This window comes from Diabrotica virgifera, chromosome 10 (assembly GCF_917563875.1).
Source record: "Diabrotica virgifera virgifera chromosome 10, PGI_DIABVI_V3a".
Lineage (NCBI taxonomy): Eukaryota > Metazoa > Arthropoda > Insecta > Coleoptera > Chrysomelidae > Diabrotica > Diabrotica virgifera.
The window spans coordinates 114853288-114876985 of NC_065452.1; the positions used below are offsets into that span (position 1 = coordinate 114853288).

Genomic DNA, 23698 nt, shown 5'->3' on the forward strand with positions numbered 1-23698 from the left:
TACACTTGACAATTGGTTTTTTAGCTGGCCATTGTCAACTAAGCAAACACCTCTACACACTGGGGCTAGTAAACACACCTCTGCGCAGGAAGTGTAAACGAGTTGACGAAACTGTCGAGCATGTCTTATGTGAATGTCCGGAGTTATCGTCAATACGAGAGTATGCGTTCGGCAAGCCTTGGCCTACGCCTGACGACATAGGGGAGATGTCCGCTGGTGATTTGTCCACCTTCCTGGAAATGGCAGGATGGACATTGAAATAAGGACGACAACCCCCTGGGAGGGTGCATAATGGGTCAATTGTGGCCTAAGGACTTGACTCGCTCTCCCTACTCTACAGATACAGAGAGATTATCTGTGTAATTTTTTGTCCAATTGAAACGATTACCTTTTAACCACTGTTTCAGTGGCTTAAAAATCTGAAAATCTCGGGTAAATAAATCGGGACGAAAAGGTGGATCCTTTAATTATCTTCACTCCATTCCTTTCTTCTTAGATTTTCTTTCACTGCTTTGTGGAAGGCCGATAAGGCCGAATACTTTCCTGCAGAAGAATGATACCATGTGCGAGTTTCCTTGGACGTTTTCGTTTATTTTAGAAGGTTAAACTTTTAACTTCTTTGGAAGCGAAGAATATGCGTGTTTCCATTGCAGTTGTAGATAAGAGCAAAGAAATGTTGGTGGAGAAGTTGGAGAGTTGGAGAAGGGGTTTTTAAAAGAAAGACCTTAAGTTTATCAGGTCGAAAATGGTGTAAATGTTGTTGAAAGAAACAGGAATGGTTGTGGACATAGAACTGCTTGGAGAAAAACTACTAGTAGAAGAGTTTAAATACCTTGGTTCCTACATGAAAATGCGACACTAGATCGAGAAATGACCTACAGGATACGGGTTCGTTAATTTTAGCCAAGATGTTTTTAAATACAGCGGTAAAATAAACAGTGCTGAAATTCGTACATATGTGCCAGGCGACGACAAACTCAAATTTGTATGTGTCAGTCGCTGAAACGTACTGAGAGGTTTCCAAACGTAGTTTTAACGTGTGTGAATGTCGTGATAATATTAGGTGCTTCAGAATGGTCCTTAGTTTTGCAAAAAATATTTTTTGGCGGAGTACTATTTTCGGTTATACGGAAAAGGTCACCAAAACAGTCAAGATTAAAATCAACAATGGTTTCAGTAGGACGGAACAACCTGTCACACTGCCAGGGACTCTCTTCGAATACTGCGCGATCATTTTGGGAGCTACCACTCACCAGAACTAACGCCGCCAGAACTAACGCCACCAGTACATATGGGGAATGCTGAAGGAGTCAGACCGATCCACCGTCTGCCATTTCGGAATTGCGGACTAGAATTAAAGATTTTTCGTGTCAGAGGCAGTAGCGGATCTAAGAATTTGTCTTGAGAGAGGAAATTTGCCTTAGAGGGGAACTTACAATGAGAAACCAACCAAAAGACATAAAAAAGATAAACTCAGATTACATAAAAGACATAAATATAGCCATTAACTTATAGGCAATAATTTCCGTTAATTTTTCTAACTAGCGTGTTTATTGCGTTGAATTTGTCTTTCTGTGGTTTCGGTTTCATGTCAGCTAATATATTTTTATAATTGAACAGTTTTTTTTTTCTCTAATTTTGGACCTTGTTAGGGGGGTAAATTTCCTCATTTTCTTTCGCCGTAGATCCGCCACTGGCCAGAGGGCATTTTTAACATCTATTTTATCAAAAACGTACGTCGTCGTGAATAATGTTTGCAAGGCTATATCATGTCTACAAAATATATACATAATCATAAACATTTCAATATTCATTTCAGTACTGTTTATTTTGCCTACTTGTAGCTAATGCAGTGTGATTTTCATCATCACTTTTGGAGGCAATGCTTCCCTGAAGAGAGTAACAGCTCTCTGTAGTGTAAGACTAAACTTATGTTATTCTCAAATGTCTAATGTATGCCTCTGGATCTTCTCCAGCTAATTCGGTTACTAATTGCATTGATGATCCTAATTGTTCTGGGCGCTAAATCCACGGCACTTGCTGACTTATTGCCATTTTGAAATTGATGAATTAATGAAGAACTGGACAAATGTAATTAGTTTTAGCTCTCACTTTCACTTTCACTCTCACTGAAGATGTATCATATGCAGTGTATACCAAAATGAATGATATAAATTCCTCTTAATCCACAGCGCCGTATGTACCTACTACTTTATTTCAAAGAATAGTTTTTAAAATTTGTTTTTATTTATTTAATTAAGAAATAAAGAATAATTTTTTTAGATACTTTGCGTCTTTTGTTTTTTTTAGTTTTGTCAATATTTTTGTCAACATTGGAATTAACAGTAAACTTTCGTGATCAGATTAAAATTTGTGAGAATAATGTAATAGCAAAAAAACTTCCTTTACCCAGTGTTTTCTTCAGTAGCTCCATTTTTTAGTTTATTTAATTAATACCAGTCCTGTGTTTTAATATTATTTCAAATGAACTAAATTAAAGGCAATTTAAAAAAAGGCCAATCAAAAATAAAACAAAACAAAAACATCTTTAAAAAATTTCTATATTTAAATAGAAATCATTTTGCCTACCTTTCCAACAGTCTAAGTTAATTTTATATTTCTGCTGGAAAAAGGTAATAACTATTAAATATAATACATAAAACTATTAATATTCCAAACGTTCATTTATTTGATCGTATATTGTATATCAAATATATTAAACTTTGCACAAGTAAAGTACTATTTCTTATTTTAGTTCCCTTTGCGTTAATAAAAAATAGTAACTAAAAGAAGGTTATAAAAGAGAGAGAAATTATCAAATTAAACTATCAAACAAAATTTGAATTGTGCCAATAAAAATTAAAACGATGAGATTAACGAGAACCTGTGTCAAGCAAAACCATCACTATAATTGATGAGCATGATGACGCAACAATCATATTTAAAATATTTTTCGGTATACAATGATCTTATAACAGTACTATCACACTGAAAAAAATTCGGTCCGATCAGCAGCAAAACTTAAGCAAAAAAATCACAGCAAAAAGACGATAAAAACAGGGCGGTCGAATAATTCGCGAAATATACATCCAATCGAAAAATTAAAAAAAAAGCGTGATGAATATTTTTCAAAAATTTATCAAATCAAACCAAAGGTGACATTTATTGTAGATTTGGATTCCTCATAAAAAAAGTAACTTTTATTAGAAACATTTTTGTCGAATTGTTGATAGATGGTGACATAATCGGACAGAACAATTTATCCTGATACCTTAGGAAACGGTCTAACATTTAAAGAACTTCTAAATGAAAAACCAAAAAATAATAATTTTTATTATTTTTCACAAAATCCATCGAATAATATCAAACACGGTCCCAAATAAACACAGATCAGAAATCTGCAAACTTATTTTTTATGGTACTAAATACAGTTTTTTAAGTAGAATCTGAATCTGAAATAAAAAATGATTAGGAGTCGTGTTTGGTGTCATTGTATGTATTTTTGTCGTAGATCTAAAAATTTCTTTTCCTATTATGTACTACTAGCTACCTACTCATTCATATTAGTTGTAGCTCGTGAAATATTCTTGTATTTTGTTACAAAATAGTGCATTGCGTTAATTACACTTATTAATTACAAAGAAAATACTTTAAAAATCACACCAACAAGCTGAATTTTGCAGAGAAACTTTGGGATGTAATTTTTCTGCACCCCCTCCCCCTAAAACAATATGGGGGCCCGGAAAACATCGATTTGAATCTGTACGCCATAGAAGTGTTAACCAAAAAATGTAGCTGATATAATGTTATAATAATTAATGTAACTCAGAAACAACTCCCGAAGCAATCGGATATTTTGAAGTTTTTAAATAAATCTGTATCAACTCGACGGTAAAAATCCGATATCTTTTGATCATAGTGTCCTATTGACAAAAATCAAAATGTGTTTTAAATGAGAAAGATGCAGCTTTCATATGCAATTGACTTTTGATGAAAATAAAGTCAGTTTCTATAAAATTGTTAAATAAAAAACGTTGCGTAGCAAAACGTTGGAGTTAAATCTTCAAAACCTATAAACATGAACGATTTTGAGTTTTGGTAACCAATATGAGGCATTTGCACTTTGTCTAAAAAACTCTGAATTTTACTTTTACATTACAAATACGTCACAGGAAATGCTTCCACAAAGAAGACATTGAGTGTAATTTGCAGTACAGTGGAACCTCGATAAGTCGGATTAATCGGGGCTGCAGCCGATCCGAGTTATCGAAAATCCGGGTTAGCCGGAGAATATGGTAAAAAGTAATAAAATATGGTATACATACTTACAGATAAACTACATACATTATGATTTCAGAAACATGAAATATATGCACAGTACATTTAAATTACGTACAGTTGTATGTAGTATTGTTTATTTCTTGGTATGTAAAAACTCAGTCAAAGTGAAAAAATGTTTTTTTTTCTGATGAAAATCTGTCCGGGTTAACCGGACTTCCGGGTTATCGGAGGCCCATTTATGAGGGTTCCACTGTAAAAGTTGTGTAATTTTGAAATATATACTTCTGCAATCGAAAAGAAACAATTTTAAATGTATTAGATCGTTTGTAATGTAAAAGTTTAATTTCAGCGTTTTTTAGGCATATTTCAAATGTCTGATATTTTGTTGCCAAACCTCAAAATCTAACAACGGGAATTACGTAGCAATCGGTCAATGGAAGTGATAAATTGTTTGATTTCATAAAAATCATAAAAAATGGCAAAAATCGCGCCATGTTTATTTATTTAACAGTTTTATAGACACTTATTTCATTTGCGACAAAATGCACTCTTCACGTTTAAAACCGGTGACGCCCAAAATCCCGACAGCCAAAATCCCGACAGCCAAAATCCCGACGGCCAAAACACCGACACGCCAGAATCTCGACATGCCAGAATCCCGACAGGCCTAAATCCCGACTTGCAACAATCCTCGCATAAGCAAAAATCCCAACCACTACATTTTGAATATTTATTGTTTCCTTTTCAAATGCCATACCAAATCATATTATAGAGTATTGCAATTGAAAAATTAATTACTTAATAATAAGTACGGGTACTAATTTTTATGTATTTTAAAAGAAAAATTATTAAAAACTTCATTTTATAATATAAAAGCTATATTTACTGAAATGGAAGGTTGTAAGTTACATGATAATATCTATTATATGAAAGTAAACTTGACTTCAGGATTTAATTATACATATATTATTGGACTATATATTGGCAAAATAAGTAATTTAATTCATACACCCATGTTAAAAAATTTTATTTAGAAAATCAGTTCATATCAAATGGTAAATACTTTTGTTTAGCAACAAAAAATAAAAAACTGATGGCCATAAACAAAAAACCAGAAATAAACAATTTTATTAAACGTTAAAAAGGAACTTATCAAACCTGTAGGGATTCTGGCGTGTCGGGATTTTGGCCTGTCGGGATTCTGGCGTGTCGGGATTTTGGCCGTCGGGATTTTGGCTGTCGGGATTTTGGCTGTCGGGATTTTGGGGTAGACCCGTTTAAAACACATTTTGATTTTGGTCGATAGGAAACTGATCAAAAGATATCGAATTTTTACTGTCGAATTAATAGTAATTGTATTTAAAAAATTGATTTCGCGAGCGTAACACATTTAAAATCGCCGGTCGCTTCACGAGTTTGTTTCTGAGAGAACGGTTCATTCTACACAAAAAGTGCTAATAAAAATTTTTGTTTAAAATTATCTCAGCTACATTTCTTGTTCAAAATCATTTTTCTACGGCGTAGACATTCTTGTTAAATCGATGTTTTCCTTTACACCACCATTTTAAGGGGTGAGTTTTAGGCAAAAGTCAAGGGTTAGGAGTGGGAAACTTTTTGAATCTTTTTTGGAGTCCCAAAGTTGATATTCTGGGCAAAATTATTCTTAAGATTTTTCGAGTTAAAATGTGTGGCGACTAGAAATACAATAATTATCACTTTTACTATGTTTTGGTTTGTACATTATTTTGTTCACGTTAATACACTGTATGCGAGATTAACTAAATTTTAGAAGTTATGTGAAGGTTTTAAAATGCATAATTTGAAAAGGCCAAAACATCTTCTTTCCATAAGATTCCTCTACCAGAACTAAACTGAGGAATACCGTAAACACTAAAGAACAGATAAATTCGTGATCAAAATGAACGTCGGAAACATGTTTAAACATACTGTGTTTTAAATTTGTTGTTGGCAAGAAAGTAAAGTGATTAGGTTGCTAAACAAAGTGCGAAAGGGATAATTGGTCTTTGCTCCTTTTATATTTCTTCAAAAGTGTGTAATTAGGCTTTTTTTTTAATTTACGTAACATCATATAAATACACCCTGTATTATTTGACCATGCGATGATTGATAGTCTTACCTATATTTCTCAAAAAACTTAATAAAACACTTAGAACTGTCTCATCGAGGATAAGGAGAGAAATAAGCTATAGTATTATTAATATAACAATATTTAACACAAAAAGCACATATTCTTAAATTAGAGGGAATCTCTAAACATATTTCTGATTAGAAGATGCTTTGAAATAAATATTTGTAAAATAAACAGTAAGTATACATAAATATTTTTAGCAGTACACTGTCGTATATAATAATAATAAGGAACATTTTACGTATACTTGTTTGAAACAGGAACAACAGTCTTAGAGATATATTCATATAATTTAAAAAAGTAATATTATATAATAGCACATACATGTATCTTAAAAAATATTTTAAGACAATTTTTTTTTAAATCAAGATAATTCCTATTAAATTTATCAGCTTAAATTTTATCAAATTTGTCAATACTAAACCCAAGTAGTAGCACAACTATTTTTCTTAATCCAGAAGGACAACTTCTACAAAATGTTACATTGAGACCTGTAATCCCTGGGAGCTATATATTTATACGATCAATAGCCACTCAAGACAGAGTCAAACACCGACTGATAAACCCAGGCACATAGTAAGTGTTTGATCTGCTATAACATTGCGTGAGGACAAACGGACCCCATGACACTTACCAAATTTAACCAAGCGTTTGTCGTAAGAATCTGATTCTTTTCGTCCTACACAAGGGAAAACAATAATAAAGCAAAGCAATATCTGGAATGAGTAGGCTACCACGATCAGAATCTTTGAATATATCACTTATCTCCCAATCAGATCGAACTTGAGTTTTTGAAAATTAAAACTAGCTCTACGTACACTAGCAATTTTTTAAAAGTAATTGAAATATATTTTAAATATTATTATAACAAAAGACATTAAACATACTAAACATTTAAATGGACTGTATAAAATTAGAATTTTCATATATATTTTTACTTTGCCATATACAGGGTGTTTCATTAAGAATTGTGCATATAGTAACTGGAGAAACCTTAGCACAAAATACGAAGATTTAACGTAAAACGCCTAATAAAATATTACTCCTCACCAAGATACAGAGTGTTGTATTACAAATATTCTAAAATGATTTTTGCACATTGTTTTAACACTTTTCAATATGTTTTGTTCAAACTTGACAAACAGTTTACATATGTTAGGATACTTTAACTAGTGTTAAAAGATAGCTTTCCGCTGTTGCCAGAGGCGTGCTGTGGGGATATATACTTCTTTTTTCCCTTTTCCCCCTCACAATCTACGCCAGTGTCGTAATAATCATGTCAGCATGTTTTTGGATTCTTCGTTACTTTTTACGTAAATATCATCCTTTTGTCTCAATGCGATAGAGTGAGTAGTTTTCAAGTTATTTGTGTTTAAATATAATGTATTCAATAAAATTATGTATTTTAAAAAACATTCCATAAGATTTGGTGTTTAAAATACATAATCTTATTGAATCCATTACCTTTAGACGCAAATAACTTGAATACTACTTACTCTATCGCATTGAGACACAAGGATGACATTTTTATATGGGCGCCCGTGCCCACAGCACGCCTCTGGTAACAGCCGAAAACTATATTTTAACACTAATAAAAGTATTAACATGTGTGAGCTGTTTGTCAAGTTAGAACAAAAAATACTGGAAGGTGTAAACAATGGGCTAAAATAATTTTAGAATATTTGTAATAAAACACTCTGTCTAGGTAAGGAGCCACATTTTATTTAAGTGTTTTAGGTTAAATCTTCGTATTTTGTGCTAAGGTTTCTCCAGTTACCATATGGACAATTCTTAGTGGAGCACCCTGTATATGTAATAATTGTTTATCATTTAAAGCATAACATAAACATTAATACACTCATTGACAAAAATATGGAAAATTTTGAAATTATCATTTGAAGCAAAATATTTTGTGCTGCAATCCTTAGTCCTCCCAGTGTCATAAGAATAGGATTTATTTTCTGAATACGATGTTTTAAAGTGTATGCTAGATCGGATTTAGATTTAATATGGGCTATGGCTACATGGTGGCCAATGTAATCTTTTAAATTTAATATCATCAAGGTAAGTATTCACTACTCTAGCCATATGAGGGCGTATGTTATCGTGCATTAGCATGCATCTGTCGTATCAAATATGGCTGGCAAATGGCAGAATATGATCTAAAATGGTTTCAATGTACTGGGTGTCACAATAAGAATGGCTCTCGCCATATCTCAGGAACCGTCTATAGTACAGCTTTGAGAAAAAAATATTTATAACAAAAGTTGCCTCGGGAAAAGCCTGGAAATTATTTTCATAATTGTGGGTCAACCGCTAGAGGGCATAATTGAATATCAAAAATTAAAAAATCAAAATTTTACAAAATTTACCTAATGAAAGGGCACTGGAAATCCAATCATCGTATTCTTCATAAAATTCAACGCATATTTGATTTCACAAGTTTAAGTCTACCTTTGCAAATAAGAGCTGGGGGTGAGTGGGAAACTTCTTATGAAAAAAGGGCTTTAAGTATGGTTATGCTAAATCGAATTTTGCATACTTGGTTTTGTTGAAAATAGCTCTTTTTCATCAATGTAAATGTCTTATTTTAGAAATAGCCTAATAAGTAATATGCAAGCTAGGAGGCGTTATTTAATTATTTTCGGAAATCTAGTTTTCTTTGGAGAATACTAAATACAAGTATGCATTTTTACTACTGTATTATAAAATAAGACCAAATTAGCAACATAATACCGAAAACCGCATATCGATACCTTTTTTCTATCTCGAGATATCTTAAGAAACGTGTAAATTTTAAATAACTGTTAATGTCACCGGTAAACCAAGTTAAGGAAAAGTATTGTGCTATGGAAAAAACAAAGAAACATTTTCCAGATGTAAACGTATATAATTAATTAAAACAACAATAAGACAAACAACACTACGACCTAAATGTTCAAATTGTTGCCCATCATTTTCGATGCAAGTATTTACTCTTTCAAGAGTAGATTGAACAGCAGTCTCAATTTCTGCTTTCGCAATGCTTTGAATGGCGTTTCGTATTATCTAGATTCTAGATCATGTTTTCTCGAGTAGTGGGCCTAGCGGCAAAAACAAGGTCTTTAATCCGTCCCCATAAATAAAAGTCTAAAACAGTTAAATCTGTTGCTATTCAATCTACTCTTGAAATAGTAAATGCTTGCAGCGAAAATGGGCCACAATTTGAACATTTAAGAAGTCACTAAGACTAAGTAAGTAGTTGCTTTTATTTTTTTGTTATATTTTATGGTGTTGTTTGTCTTATTGTTAATTAATTATATACGTTTACATCTGGAAAAAGTTTATTTGTCTTTTTCCATAGCACACTACTTTTCCTTAACCTGGTTTGTCGGTGACAATAACAGTTATGTTTAAAATTTATACACTTCTTAAGATATCTCGAGATAGAAAAAAGGTATCGACATGCGATTTTCAGTATTATGTTGCTAAGTTGGTCTTATTTTGTAATACATGATTAAAAGTGCATACTTATATTTAATATTTTCCAAAGAAAACTAGATTTCTGAAAATAATTAAATAACGCCTCCTAGCTTGCATATTACTTATTAGGCTATTTCAAAAATAAGACACTTACATTGACGAAAAAGAGCTGTTTTCAACAAGACCAAGTATTCAAAATTCGATTTAGCTGAACCGGACTTACAGCCATTTTTTCATAAGAAGATTTCCACTCACTCCCACCTCTTATTTGCAAAGGTATACTTAAACTTGTGAAATCAAATATGCGCAGAAATGTATGAAGAATACGATGATTGGATTTCCAGTGCCCTTTAATTAGGTAAATTTTGTAAAAATTTGATTTTTTAATTTTTGATAGTCAATTACGCCCTCTAGCGGTGGACCTACAATTATGAAAATAATTGCCAAGCTTTTCCCAAGGCAACTTTTGTTATAAATATTTTTTTCTCAAAGCTGTACTATAAGCGGTTTCTGAGATATGGCCGAGAGCCATTCTTATTGGGATATCCAGTACATGTCAGCTATCATTCGTCCAATCGCCTCCAAAAGTTTGGTGTGTCCTTTTCAAGCAGTACCGCTCTCTATCACTATGTCACCACCCCCAAAACTAACGCTCTGCATGCGGTTAAAACTGGCCTACCGTTCTCTTCCTCTGTAAACGAAGTTCTCTCAATCTTACTTCGAAATGGTGAAGCATATGCCAGTTGTAACGTCATACCGAGCGTTAGTTTTGGTGGTGGCGGCATAGTGCTATGGAGCGGTATCGCTTGGAAAGGACATACCGAATTTCTGGAAGTGATTGGGCGAATGACTGCTGACATGTACATTGAAACCATTTTAGAAAATTATAGTTTGCCATTTGCCAGCCATATTGGATACAGTAGATTTGTGCTAATGCACGACAATACACGTCTTCATATCGCTAGAATAGTGAGTATGTACCTACTTACCTTGATGACATTCAATTTAAAAGATTATTTTGGTCACCATATACCCCATATCAGAACTAAATCCAATCTAGCATTTATATGATACTTTAAAACAACTAATTCGGCAAAGAAATCCTATTCCTTTGACAATGAAAGAGCTAAGGATTGCAGCACAAAAAATTTCACTTCACATGATAATTTGAAAATATGTATTCTGTATCTTTGTCCATGAGTGTATAATGTTAAATATAAACATAGAGACAATAGAAACTGTGGTTCTCTTCTGTTTTCTTTCCAGCTTTATTTTAATCAGCGCAAATACAATAGTTTTACTTACTTTGAATAATTACTTGTATTTTTTATCATAACTGAGTAATACCATTACACTTCTTAAAAAACTGGAAAAGATGCTGGACTAAGACCTAATATTATTGAGTTTGTAGACGGAGGCGTGGGAGCAAACTCAAATTGCACTAAAGCTCTGTATTAAGCCATTGTTTATTCTTTGTTGGATTACGTGACAGGGGAGCTCTCAGGAGATGTATTTTGCTGTTTGATTGATGTGATAAAATTATGTTAGAAGACATAAAAATACAATTTGGAAATAAAGTTTAATACGAAACTTCTGGTCTCGAATTACGAAGACTTAATTGATGAGGCAAATGAGGTTGATAAACTTGGATTTTCATGATTGTGAAAAGTACAACTTTGGTGTAACTACCTTCAGTTATAGAGGGTGTTTTTCGTAGATCGCCCATGAGACTTATTTTTGAAATTAATCGGATTTAGAATATGAAAATTTGATTTTCTGCTATATTAATAGCTAAATGGACTATAAAACTGATTTTAAACTTCCCTAGCTCAGAAACAATTGATTTCTGAGTCTTAATGCAACGAGAACTTTTGATCAGCATGACGAAAGCTAACTATCTGCAAAATTTCAGTGTCAGAGTCTTTATAATTTTTTTGTTATTCAACTTTTTCTGAAATTTTGACAAATAGAGTCTGTTTTTAATATTACAACTATCTTTTTAAAGACACAGTATCTTGAAAACTTCTACACACGAAAAGAGTGAGTAATATATCCTTAGCAATTTACATCCGACGACTATAGAGGGAAAGGCAGCGCCGAGAAATCTCTCTGAATTTACTAAAGATAGTTTTTCACAGTTGATTACCGTGATTGTGTAGAGAAACATACTGCGGTCGATCAAGCAAAATGTAGAACAGGTGGTACTGACAGCTTGTCAAAGTTGCTTACCTGCGGAGGTAATTAAATCCATTTACTAAGGCTGAAAATCAGTATACACATTTTAACTTGAATATAAATAAAAGTTATTACAGTCGGTCAGCTGTATGACGGGACAGAGCCGGTCGGTCGGCCCCAATGAATGTACAGGCTTATTCACTATATTTTGACCCCCTTGTAAACTGCTTTATTTACAGAATTAGAAAAAAATGTAAAATAGAAAAGTTATTCGATTTTTTAATTATCATTTTTTGACATATATATCGTAGTAGTGACGTCATCCATCTGGGCGTGATGACGTAATCGACTATTTTTTTAAATGAGAATAAGAGTCGTGTGCTATCTCATTTGAAAGGTTACTTAATTCTCTATGCAGCAATATAAACATTAAGATCATTATTTATACAGGGTGTCCAAAAACAATTTTTGAATTATTAATTAAACAATTAATTTAATTTAAAAAAAAATTTGGACACCCTGTATAAACAATCATTTTAATGTTTATACTACTGAATAGGGAATGGAATATCCTTTCAAATGAGCTAGCACACTAGCATTTCCCATTTAAAAAAATAGTCGATTACGTCATCACGCCCAGATGGATGACGTCACTAGTACGATATATATGTCAAAAAATCATAATTTAAAAATTGAATAAGTTGTGTATTTTACATTTTTTTCTAATTCTGTAAATAAAGCCGTTTAGAGGGGGGTCAAAATATAGTGAATAACCCTATACATCCATTGGGGCCGACCGACCGGCTGTGTCCCGTCATACAGCTGACCGACTATAATAACTTTTATTTATATTCAATTTAGAATGTGTGTACTGATTTTCAGCCTTAGTAATTGGATTTAATTACCTCCGCAGGTTAGCAACTTTGACAAGCTGTCAGTACCACCTGTTCTACGTTTCGCTTGACCGACCGCAGTATGTTTCTCTACACAATCACAGTAGGTAATCAACTGCGAAATAACTAGCTTTAGTAAATTTAGAGAAATTTTTCAGCGCTGCCTCTTGGACTACTAGGCCCGGAAGAAAAAAAGGAACTCAAAAACTCTTATATAGGTTTTTGAAGGCTCTAAAAAGTATATGAGTGGTAGCTGATCACAAATTCCTGAAGAGGTACAGCTAATTCTGCTTTGTTTTTAAACAATGGTAAAAGTTAAAAAAATGTTAACCTGTAAAACGTTTCTTATGCATTTTAGAGAAAAATGGTTCAAATAATGTAGATCCTAACAACTTTTTTTCTTTGCGCATTTCTTAATTATAATTCATAAAAAATTAACCGAGATAATGTCAAAAACCCTTATTTTTTAATGAAAGGACTTTTTAAAATCTGCAATTTTTATTTGAATCATTTTTGTCTATAAATTGTATAAGAAACTTTTTATAGGCAACAAATTAATGATTTTTCCACTTTTCATGATTGTGTAAAAATAAACCAAGGGAAAATTAGCTGTACGCCTTCAAAGATTTGTCATTAGCTATCCCTCATAATATACCTTTTATAACCTTTAAATATATGTATGAGATTATTTTAGCTATTTTTTTCTTGACTGATCTATGTGTGGAGTTGAATGAAACTACAGCTTGGTAGATACAGCTATCTCACAACCAACTATCAGAAACAACCTGTGTCTTCAATAATTTAAGACGAAGAACGAAATACGAACACGAAATAATATTATATTATTTTCTAATAAAACCTCATTATTTTACAACTAAGCATATTCATTTTTAAAAAAAAGACTAAGTTTTCACTCTAATGGCATACAACATATCCCACCAGAATGAAAACAATGGGAACCTTCTCTGGTTACACCTCCGAGGCTTCTACAATTTGCAAGCCATACGGATGCTGAGACTAAGGAAGATGAGGGAATTCTACAATTTACAATTCACGTCACATCTGCTCAGCGCGGTAAAGTTCCAACGAGACTGGTTCCCTTCATACTCCACACAGAGTAAATGTAAAACAAAAATGAATAACCATTTTCAATTTCGTTGCAAAACGAAAATACAGCCGAACCATATTCCAGTCCAATCAGAGAGTGCTGCAAGCACCTCTACCGGTTTCGAAACTTATTAGTCTCTCATCAGGAGGCACATATGCTGCTCTCCCTGATCCAACCAAAACAAACCCCAGCGTGCAGTCCCGAATTGCAACGAACGAAATGGTATAGATGCCCTAGCGGCAACTGCTAGCAAAAGACTAAGTTTTCACTCTAATGGCATACAACATATCCCACCAGAATGAAAACAATGGGAACCTTCTCTGGTTACACCTCCGAGGCTTCTACAATTTGCAAGCCATACGGATGCTGAGACTAAGGAAGATGAGGGAATTCTACAATTTACAATTCACGTCACATCTGCTCAGCGCGGTAAAGTTCCAACGAGACTGGTTCCCTTCATACTCCACACAGAGTAAATGTAAAACAAAAATGAATAACCATTTTCAATTTCGTTGCAAAACGAAAATACAGCCGAACCATATTCCAGTCCAATCAGAGAGTGCTGCAAGCACCTCTACCGGTTTCGAAACTTATTAGTCTCTCATCAGGAGGCACATATGCTGCTCTCCCTGATCCAACCAAAACAAACCCCAGCGTGCAGTCCCGAATTGCAACGAACGAAATGGTATAGATGCCCTAGCGGCAACTGCTAGCAAAAGACTAAGTTTTCACTCTAATGGCATACAACATATCCCACCAGAATGAAAACAATGGGAACCTTCTCTGGTTACACCTCCGAGGCTTCTACAATTTGCAAGCCATACGGATGCTGAGACTAAGGAAGATGAGGGAATTCTACAATTTACAATTCACGTCACATCTGCTCAGCGCGGTAAAGTTCCAACGAGACTGGTTCCCTTCATACTCCACACAGAGTAAATGTAAAACAAAAATGAATAACCATTTTCAATTTCGTTGCAAAACGAAAATACAGCCGAACCATATTCCAGTCCAATCAGAGAGTGCTGCAAGCACCTCTACCGGTTTCGAAACTTATTAGTCTCGATTAGTCTCTGAGACTAATAAGTTTCGAAACCGGTAGAGGTGCTTGCAGCACTCTCTGATTGGACTGGAATATGGTTCGGCTGTATTTTCGTTTTGCAACGAAATTGAAAATGGTTATTCATTTTTGTTTTACATTTACTCTGTGTGGAGTATGAAGGGAACCAGTCTCGTTGGAACTTTACCGCGCTGAGCAGATGTGACGTGAATTGTAAATTGTAGAATTCCCTCATCTTCCTTAGTCTCAGCATCCGTATGGCTTGCAAATTGTAGAAGCCTCGGAGGTGTAACCAGAGAAGGTTCCCATTGTTTTCATTCTGGTGGGATATGTTGTATGCCATTAGAGTGAAAACTTAGTCTTTTGCTAGCAGTTGCCGCTAGGGCATCTATACCATTTCGTTCGTTGCAATTCGGGACTGCACGCTGGGGTTTGTTTTGGTTGGATCAGGGAGAGCAGCATATGTGCCTCCTGATGAGAGACTAATAAGTTTCGAAACCGGTAGAGGTGCTTGCAGCACTCTCTGATTGGACTGGAATATGGTTCGGCTGTATTTTCGTTTTGCAACGAAATTGAAAATGGTTATTCATTTTTGTTTTACATTTACTCTGTGTGGAGTATGAAGGGAACCAGTCTCGTTGGAACTTTACCGCGCTGAGCAGATGTGACGTGAATTGTAAATTGTAGAATTCCCTCATCTTCCTTAGTCTCAGCATCCGTATGGCTTGCAAATTGTAGAAGCCTCGGAGGTGTAACCAGAGAAGGTTCCCATTGTTTTCATTCTGGTGGGATATGTTGTATGCCATTAGAGTGAAAACTTAGTCTTTTGCTAGCAGTTGCCGCTAGGGCATCTATACCATTTCGTTCGTTGCAATTCGGGACTGCACGCTGGGGTTTGTTTTGGTTGGATCAGGGAGAGCAGCATATGTGCCTCCTGATGAGAGACTAATAAGTTTCGAAACCGGTAGAGGTGCTTGCAGCACTCTCTGATTGGACTGGAATATGGTTCGGCTGTATTTTCGTTTTGCAACGAAATTGAAAATGGTTATTCATTTTTGTTTTATATTCATTTTTCTTTATTTATTTTGTTAATATTTAACAAAATAAATGTAAGCCTAGCCACTCACTTTCAATCACTTTTAATTATTTTCAAAAACTCAATATAACACGATCTTAATTCAGAAACAGAGATTTATTCAATTCATATCTCACTTTAACATCCTATTTCATTTATTAAGTATATTTCCAGGTTTTAAAAATGCGATTGAACAATTTTCTTTCCTCAAATTTCCAATATAAAAGTTGTTTAATCATTTGACAAGTTTAATCTAAGTGTAAAGTTGCATTTATAAGTTATATTTTAAGTTACTTTTTAAAGATTTATTAAAATGCATAATAAATAATTATGTACATGACTTACCTCCTTTAAAACGTTTTAAAAGCAGATAAAAGTCGAATAAATACTATTTTTGGATCGATTTTACTTTATTTTCTTTTATTTTTCTTATATTTTCCAAATTTCTTTCTGAATATTTCTCTAATAAAAAACCATATTTATTAAAAAATAAAACTCTTATATAAAACTAAAGATGCCCAAAATTTTACGGCCTACCCAAGGTACACAAGGCAGGATTACCACTGCGACCAATTATTATTGTTAGCTCCATCGGATCTCCTCTACAACCGCTGGCAAAATTTCTGGCTGAACAGCTACAACCATACGCGGAGGAAGCGGATTCTTACGTCAAGAACGCGAGCCACTTCATCGAGCGTATAAAAGATGTGACTCTTGAGCCGGGACATTTACTAGTCAGCTTCGATGTGGTCTCCCTTTTCACAAATGTTCCTATAGAGGAATCACTGGACATCATAAGCAAAAAATATGCAATATCACCGGATACTCTAAACCTAACCAAACACTGCTTAAATAATACATATTTCATCTATAAGGAACAAAGATATAAACAGGTTGAAGGAGCTCCGATGGGTTCCCCTCTGTCACCAGTAATAGCGAACTTGTTTATGAAAGAAATAGAACAGCGAGCAATAGAAACAGCTGAATACAAACCCAAAATATGGCTTAGACACATGGATGACACTTTTATCATCTGGACCCACGGAGAAGAAAAACTAAAAGCATTTTTAAAACACATCAACAATATCCGCCATAAAATTCAGTTTACTATGGAACTGGAAGAAACCGATCAAATACTCTTCTTAGATGTGTTAAACATAAAGAAAAAAGACGGACACATAGGTCATACAGTATATTGGAAACCGACACATACCGATAAATATCTAAATGCTGCTTCACACCACCATCCTGCACAATTGCATTCAGTCATCAAAACCTTGATTACAAGATCCGAAAGACTGACAGATTAAGAACATCAACATGAAGAAATGGATAATGTGAAAACAGCGTTAAGAAAAAACGGCTTCTCAACATACACCATCGAAAGAGCTCAAAGTGCTCGAAGAAGAATTAAGAACCCGACAGAAGACGAAAAACCGATCGGCAAAACCATTCTGCCATATGTGACGGGTACAACAGAGAAAATAGGGAGAGTGCTGAGAAAACACAACATAGAAACGATATTTAACACAGACAGAAAGATCTCAACTATTTTACCAACACCAAAAACCAAAATATCGTTAATTCCTGGGTTTTTGGTCTCTTATAAATAAAACACTTTATTTTGCTTAAATGTTTCGGCTGTTCGCCATTTTCAATAAGCACTTTTAATTATTAAACATAAGGCTGTTAACATATTTTATGCACAATACACGTAATATTTTTAAAAAAAATTTACAAAATGTACCTCATGTTTCTGCAAGATGTTATGAGAGCATGAGAGCATGAGAGCAAAAATGTTGCAATTATAATCTAACTTTGCAGCTCAAACTATGAAATATTGAAGTGTGTATTTTCTATGTTTTATATGGAGCCTCTGCTCCATATGAAACAAATTCTTGTTAAAAATGTTCGTGTAAAAAGAGGATTAGGTGCATATATTTTATAATATTAAAGTAATATCGAAGTAGCTAGATTTCACATTTTCCTTTTCCGCTTTGTCAAATGACGTTAAAAATTTTCCACTTTACATGTTTTGGGGATATTTCGAAGTCGAAAAGGCTCTTGAGCACTTATTTCTACAGCTGTAGTGGAAAATGTACTTTGTGCCTCGTGGCGTTATCAATAAAAATACGGTAAAATAAAGACACAGTTAGGACTCCGGCCCTGGAACTCGTTATAAAAGTATCGATACATTTCAGCTCCTATTAAACGTGTTTTTTGTCGGTTTATACCAATAATTCGAAAACAAGTTTGTAATAAAAGTGAAGTTTAAAGTGGTTTCTAAGTACAGAGAAGAAAAATTGTAAGTACAATTTTCATTTCGATCATATCAAACCATTTCTTAAAGAATATTGTTGAAACCTAACCTACAGAAAAACTATTTTTACTTAAAATAAAAACGCCGAATAACCGGCTTAATTATATTAAGTCAGGAGCGGCTCTAGAAAATTTCCTTCAAATGAAGAAAGCAAAAATTAAAAACACCAACTACCTCTTCAACATCTTCAACAATTACTCATTCCAACGCCGTAACCAATTTTAACTTCCCCACCAAGCAACAAGCAGTCGTTTTGTCATCTGTACCAAACATAAAAATACATGAATACATAACAGCAATAGGAACTTTAGTACAACCAAAAAATATCATCTTCGCCTCCAGAATCTCAAACAACCGAGTATGCATCTATCTTAGTAACACCACAATCGTAGAAAATTTACTACATAATCACAAATCCGTTTCAATACAAGGAAACGACATAGAGATCAGAAGATTAATTACTCCTGCAAGCCGACTAGTGATATCAGGTGTCTGTCCCAGTATTCCAAATACTATAAATAATCGAAGAAGAGCTCAAAAAATTGAAGCTTACTGCAGTGTCTAAAATAACATTTTTAAAAGTCGGCATGCCTGAATCTGAATACAGTCATATATTGAGCTTTAGGCATCAAGTATTTGTTGCTCCAACAATTAATAATTCTATCCCAAATTCACTTCTAATATCTCACGACAATACCCCTTACAGAATTTATCTTTCCTTAGATGGTCTAAATTGCTCTAAATGCAATACCACAGGGCATAAAGATGAAAACTGCACTACTGAATCAATTAATGAACAAAATCTTGACCAGGTATCTGAACCTATGAATGTTAATATATGTGAAACAGAAAATTATCCAAAAAAAAGAATGTGTGTGTACTCTGTACGCACGTAAGAAGTTATACTTCTATTATATGATTTAAACGAAATTAATATACTTTTTATTTATATTTTGTTTAAATATTAAACTAATTTATACTTACTACTTCTCAAACATTTTTATTAGAACAGTGCCAAAAATTAAAATAATAAAAGAATAAAACACACACAAACACATTAAACAAGCCACAAATGATGTCTGAACATTAATTGTCGAAAATTTTTTTAACTAAATACGTATTTTCTGAAAATACAATTATATAATAAATATACTTACAATCATAAAATGTATTAAAAAAAAACAAAAAAGAAAGTTTCTATTGGGACTCGAACCAGCGCTGATAAGAGCGGTTGGTATTGGAATTCATTCGCCTTCTCCGCTTAGCCACGGGCACTATGTGTCATTATTTACGAAGATCGACTAACTAAACGGATTAAACTTGTGATATTTTGATATTTTGAAAATTGATCAAATTATTTTAATTTTGAATTGAAATGATTTAGAATTGAAAAAATACAACAAAACATAGAGTAAAAAAACAATATATTAGGTGAATATTGATAGAAATTTTGATGGTAATCAAATTATATAAATAAAAGTATTACATACTATGTATTTTGGCAGATCAAATAGGTAGGTTTATACCCATGATACATTAACAATTATTACGTACCTGTTGCTTTTAAAAACTATTTAAAAGTCACTACAATATTATAAACTTTTTTGTTTCTGTCCTCACAACAATAAAACTAATATATTATACATTTGTTTACCTTTACCTTTACCTCCAAACCACAGCTGCCATATCGGATAATTTTTGACATGTCATTTGAACATCCAATCAGAACAAAGTTATAATGCGCATGCGCCGGGCTGATAGGTTTTAACCTATAAAAAAATCACCCTCTATCGCCGGTAAAGAAGTATAACTTCAAAAATTATCCAATAAATCAAAAATCCATTACATCAGAGTCTCCAACTGCTCATCAATCCAGTACTCCTCCTACTTCTATAACCAACCCACCACCAAGTACCTCCTCCAACTCACAAAACCTATCTGAATCATCATCTAATACTACCAACATAGTAGCACATACTTCTATCAAAAGACAAATTTCAACATCTCCTGAAATAATAGAGTCAGAAAATCAAAAAATAATACTTCCAGCTCCAAAGCAATCTGCACCCAAAAGAATAAAAAAAGCATTTAACATCGAAACCTCAATGAAACCTATAGAAGCCATTTTATCGTCAGCCACTACTCCTTACCCACTAAAATATACAGAACTATGTGACTATATTACAAATGCTATAGGCTCCAAATTGCCTGAAACAATAGCAAAGGATTATACTAATGACCTAGAAGGACTTAGCGCTGAATTGCAAATGGTGCACGTAAACGCAAACGACCGACGCCTTAAAAACAATATTTCAAGGATTTTAAAAAAGATAAACGGAACAGACAACTACTCTTTTGTTACTGAGGAAGAAAGCGACTATAACCCTATTCAATAACAAATTCATAGTTCAATGGAATTTAAATGGCTTCTACAGCCATATCGAAAACTAATCAATGAATTTTCACCTTTAGTAATATGTTTATAAGAAATGCGACTTTCTAATAATAAAGTAAATTTAAAAAACTATACATCTTACACTAAATGTAGACCGGCGCAGCAGATAGCTAGCGGTGGTGTAGGTATCTTTGTGAAATCTACTGTCGAGTCCAAAGAAATTCCGCTAAACACAAATATAGAAGCGGTTGCAGTGTCAGTACTTCATCATTTCAAAATCAACATTTGCAGTATATATCTACCACATCCAGACGAATCCATACTCCTAGAACTACAAAAAGTGATAGAACAAATTCCATCTCCTAAATTAATTCTGGCTGACACAAACTGTCATAACGAATCTTGGGGATCTGAAAAAACTGACAAAAATGGCAAAACTCTATTGGAAATAATTAACAACCTCAAACTAGTACTATTAAATACGGGAATGCCTACCCGTTTCAACGCATACAATGGCACGTTTTCAACCTTTGATTTATCCCTCAGCGATTCAACTTTAGCACCACTACTTGAGTGGAATACGCTTTCACACTTATATGACAGTGACCATCTACCAATTTTAATCACTCATATTAAAGACACAAACATTAATACAAAACCATATGAAACATGGAAATTAAAGTCAGCAGATTGGGAAAAGTACATTAGTTTAGTAACTGCACGAATTGAAGACTTCAAAATATTAGAAGATGTAGATACAACAATAACAAATTTTAATAATGTTACAGTTGATTCAGCAAGAGAAGCGGTTGGAAAAACTAAAGCTACCACTAAAACACCCATACCCTGGTGGAATATCGAAATAGAGACTTCTTTGAAACAAACAAAACACTCATTTAATATATTTAAAAAACACAATTCCGAAGTCAACTTAGCTAGATTTAGAGCCTTAAGAGCCAGATCCAGATTTCTAATCAAACAATCTAAGAAAGAAAGCTGGGCCGATTATGTCTCGTCAATAAATTTATCTACACCAATAAGTGATATATGGCAGAAAATAAGGAAAATAAAAGGCTCAAACAAAGTTAATCATATCGACACCATTACTACGGATAACTTAATTACTTCAAATAAACTAGAAATTGTAGAAATCTCAGCGGATCACTATCAATTACATTCAAGCAATGACCAATATAACTCTATTTTCTTAAAACACAAAGAAAAATCCGAATTGTCACAAATCGAACTAGAAGATATTTTATGCCCTCTCAATATGCCTATTACACTAGACGATCTTAACGAAAGCCTAAGTAATGTTAAAAAAACTTCCCCAGGACCTGATGATATTCCAACTATATTTATTGAGAAATTACGGGAATCGGCAAAGAAAATTTTAGTCGACATCTTTAACAATATTTACACAAATAAAAAGTTCCCTTCAATATGGCGTCAAGCAATTATAATTCCATTTTTAAAAATGAATAAGCCAAAAAACTTACCATCCTCATATCGTCCAATATCGCTCACCAGTAATATATACAAAGCAATGGAGAGAATATTAAGTAAAAGACTGAAATGGCACTTGGAAAACAGAAACCTTTTTACTCCAATACAAAGCGGATACCGTTCAGACAGATCGACAACTGATAACATTGTCGCACTAGAATCCGAAATTCATAAAGAATTTACAAAACAACAAAAAGTAATCGCAATATTTTTTGACATTAAAAAAGCTTTCGACACGACATGGACGCATTATATTCTCAAAATGATAAAAAACTGGAAAATAGATGGTAAGTTTCTCGCTTTTACCAAAAATTTTCTTTAAAACAGGTCCATACAAGTAAAAACCAATGGATTCATATCAACATCGAAATCACTCCATAATGGAATTCCTCAAGGATCGGCCTTAAGCCCAATATTATTCTTAATCGCAATTAATAATATAACAAACTACATAGAGCTTCCTGCAAAAGCTAGTATTTATGCTGATGATCTAGTAATATATGTTAAAAGTAAAAATATAGGTTTAGCTAGGCAAATTCTACAAAGAACATTAAACAGCCTGGAAAAGTGGTCTTTAAAGACTGGTTTAACATTTTCAACTGAGAAGACTAAAGTAATAATCTTTGACAAAAGAAGAGAGGAATACAACTTAAACCTGTGTCTAAATGGATATTCTCTGAAACAAGTCCGTGAAATCAAATTTTTAGGTATAGTATTTGACTCACAACTCACATGGACTTCACATATCAACAATTTAATTCAATCCTGTCAACAACGAATAAATTTACTAAGAGTGTTATCCAATCATAACTGGGTTTCAGACACTAGAATTCTCCTAAAGCTACATTAAACATTAATAAGAAGCAAGCTCGACTACGGATGCATGTGTTATGAAACATCAAACAAAAATTAACTAAAAAAAACTGGATGTCATTCAAACCACATCTCTACGACTAATATTTGGAGCCTTTAGAACTACTCCAATAAGAAGCCTTCAAGTTCTAGCAGGAGAAATACCATTATACATCAGAAGACAATACCTATCACTATGCTACAATTCAAAAATTCTAAGCGCAAAGGAAAATACCTTTCTCGCAAGTTTAGTATCGGAAGAACCACCATAACAATACAGAAATTACACCACCAAGGCAATACCATTTTACGAACGCATTAAACGATTACCGTATAGCATCAATCAGAACACCTTAGCATCCATAAAAAAATATCAGACACCCCCCTGGACAGTTTCTTTACCAATAGTAGACCTCTCCTTA

The 23698-nt window shown here is 33.5% G+C and overlaps 1 protein-coding gene across 4 annotated transcripts in view; it reads right to left on the minus strand.

Moving 5' to 3' along the window:
• Positions 1-23698, minus strand: part of LOC114328607 (neuronal acetylcholine receptor subunit alpha-7) — a 1048703-nt gene that overhangs the window by 579215 nt on the left and 445790 nt on the right. For 3 of the 4 annotated variants that reach the window (XM_050663684.1, XM_050663682.1, XM_050663681.1), the window contains exon 3: positions 7065-7109. The exons of the other annotated variant lie outside the window; for it this stretch is intronic. In XM_050663684.1, coding sequence (XP_050519641.1) covers positions 7065-7109 — 45 coding nt within the window. The remainder of the gene's footprint in view (positions 1-7064; positions 7110-23698) is intronic. 4 annotated transcript variants of the gene reach the window in all.